This window comes from Crocuta crocuta, unplaced genomic scaffold, assembly GCF_008692635.1.
Source record: "Crocuta crocuta isolate KB4526 unplaced genomic scaffold, BGI_CrCroc_1.0 scaffold38, whole genome shotgun sequence".
Classification (NCBI taxonomy): Eukaryota; Metazoa; Chordata; class Mammalia; order Carnivora; family Hyaenidae; genus Crocuta; species Crocuta crocuta.
Genome location: NW_027532605.1, coordinates 7,574,006 through 7,576,748, shown reverse-complemented (window position 1 = coordinate 7,576,748; position 2,743 = coordinate 7,574,006). Strand labels below are relative to the sequence as shown.

The following is a 2,743-nucleotide window of genomic DNA, read 5'->3' as shown; positions in this document are numbered from 1 at the left end:
CACACTCCATTTGTGGATTTTTAAAAATAGGCTTGACTCCAGACTGATATACAGAATGTCTAGATCTTATGGAAATTGAAGACAATATGCACGTGAGAAGAGCTTGATTTGATTAAATTTGTTTTTTTTTTTCAAACAGAAATAAAACATACTTTTCCATGCTGTTTTACTTAATTTTCCCAGTCTAGGAATAATTGTATAACTACCAAACAGAAACAAGAGGAAAGCAATGCTTTAATTTCACATATCTGTTTATTATACACTTTAACTGTGTTACAAGACCTTTCAAATCTCAAATAGAGTGAAACAAATAAAACATTGGTGCTGGGTTCATTAGCATTTAATGAATAACAAATTAGCTTGCCTGGGCTAGTAATCTGAATTAGTCTTCCTCCTGAGTTTTTCATTTATGTTATCTTCTCTCATGCAAATTAAGGAACTACACAAACACAATTAGACATGGCAGCTATCTCTGTAGCAAGTAACAGGAAATGGGCTTTACAAAATGAATTACAGATATATTTCCTCTTCTACCAGCAACAATCAAACACTACAATTCAGGAAAATTTTAGACTTCTTTTGGCCATCTCCTATCAGAGGGTTCGAGTGATACAAAGTAAATGTTTTAAGAAAATAAATTAAGTCGTTTTCCCCATTCTGTTTTTCCTCATGAGCAGCTGATTTCATGAAGTCTTGGGGGAGAGGCACGCAAGAGCATTTCTGCCGAATCCAAGGTTGCACTCTTCCTAGAATCCACTACTGTCACCAGGCACAGGCAGTGAGCATAACTGCACAGTTCCCACATGCCCACTTGATTTGGCTTGATGCCCTCGGCTGCATAAGTTGGGTTCTTTAAACAAAAATAAAATTTGATTCCAGTTCTTCAGCAATACTTTTTTCAGACATAAATAAAAAGTGACTGCCTCATGGCACAACCAGCTCCAGGTGAAACTGTAGAGTAAGCAAAATGTGTCTACAGTTGCTGTAATATTGTTTCACTTCTGCAAAAACATGTCAGGCATTAAATTTACCTTAGTTGAACATTAACTCATTTTATGTATGCTAAATAATTTAATCCTCCCATAACCCTGTGAATTAAAATGAGCTAAATTTTAATTCAGAGAAGCCAAGTAAGTGGCGACAAATGACGGGGAGAGTGCTTAAACACAAGTCTGAATAGCTCCAAAATTAGTGCTCTCTGTCTTTACTCACGTTGCTTGCCAGAAAACTAGGTTTTTAACGATTTCTTGAACATGGCAATTTGGACTGAAGGCTCACCTCATGGGGTCCAATTCTTTAATTAGGTCAATACTATTGGGTCTACTTCGTGTTTTCTCCTTTAAGCCCAGCATGCATATGACAGCCAACATTAAGTCCTTCATTGCTGTAGTTGCTCATTTTTAAGTACACTGTAGAAGTGGGTTATTATTTTAGTATCAAAGGGCATGGCTTCTGAGCTAAAATAGTTTGCAGATTGATGATGCACTTCTGGAAAGTGTGATTAGCATTAAGGTGAAGGTATGCAGGGAGGGCTGTGAAAAAGAATCTAATGTGCTTTCTGCAAGTTTCTGCAAATTTCTTTTTTTTTAAATATTTTTATTTATTTCTAGGAGAGAGAGAGAGAGAGTGAGCAGGGAAGGGTCAGAGAGAGAGGGAGACACAGACTCTGAAATAGGTTCCAGGCTCTGAGCTGGCAGTCAGCACAGAGCCCGACGCGGGGCTCGAACCCACGAACCGCGAGATCATGACCTAAGCGAAAGTCGGACGCTTAACCGACTAAGCCACGCAGGCGCCCCAAGTTTCTGCAAATTTCTAAGGAAAAAACATTTGGATGGCGATCTCTCATTCCAAAGCTGTGACTCCATTTCTTTGTTCAGCACCTCACAAGTGTTATTTTTATTCAGTGACAAAAATGTGAAATTCAGCCCTTGGTATTATTTCTATATTATATTATTATATTTCTTTATATTACTATACACCAAATTAAACTAAACTAAACTAAAATAAAATAAAATAAAACAAAACTGCCAGTCTAATTCTGTACGTGAAGCATTGTAACTGGGTAAAGACAGAAGAATGAGAAGAGCATTAACTCAAAGTAAAATGGACATTATCTTAATATCACACAGCTTTGTTCTCAGGGGTTCATCAACCATTCTTCTATGTTGTCCTTAGTATATCGCACTCTCTCCTCTCAGTCTCTTCTTTCTTCTATTTGTCCACCACCCCTAGAATTCCCTGTATGTTCTGTCAATTAGAAACTTAACAGTCTGGTGTGTATGTGTGTCTACACAATGCACCTGTTTTTATCTCTAGTGAGTATCAAGTGTATTTTCCTCCACACAAGTTCTTTCTCCCTAACAGAAGCTTTGATGAAAGTTCCTAAAGTTATATAGTAGGTAAAGTCTCTCAAAGGAGAGTATGAAAATCAGAGGACAAAGAGCAAATTTATAAAAGTTATTCATGTTAGCAGAATAGGATAGAAATAAGCTTATAAATAATGAGAAGGAATTTCTGGTGGGGCAAGTTTCTCAGAACTGCAGGAGAGAAAAGCATGAGTGAACACTGTTATATACCAGAGATGAAGGACAAGAGAGAAAACAGGTCACTCACTGCCTCTGGCAATGTGGCAATTTTTGCTAACTTCAGCAAGAAGAGTTTCAACATCATATGAATGATGGCCAACTCTTATGTAAAGATTCATCCTAAAGATACATAGTGTTCACACCTCAAAGGTTTTCTT

At 37.2% G+C, this 2,743-nt stretch overlaps 1 protein-coding gene across 1 annotated transcript in view; it reads right to left on the bottom strand.

Annotated features, from left to right (window-relative positions):
* Positions 1-285: 285 nt before the first annotated feature.
* LOC144244921 (uncharacterized) overlaps positions 286-2,743 on the bottom strand; it is an 84,711-nt gene continuing 82,253 nt past the window's right edge. The window contains exon 5 of the mRNA XM_077780268.1: positions 286-951. Coding sequence (XP_077636394.1) covers positions 899-951 — 53 coding nt within the window. The 3' untranslated portion in view covers positions 286-898. The remainder of the gene's footprint in view (positions 952-2,743) is intronic.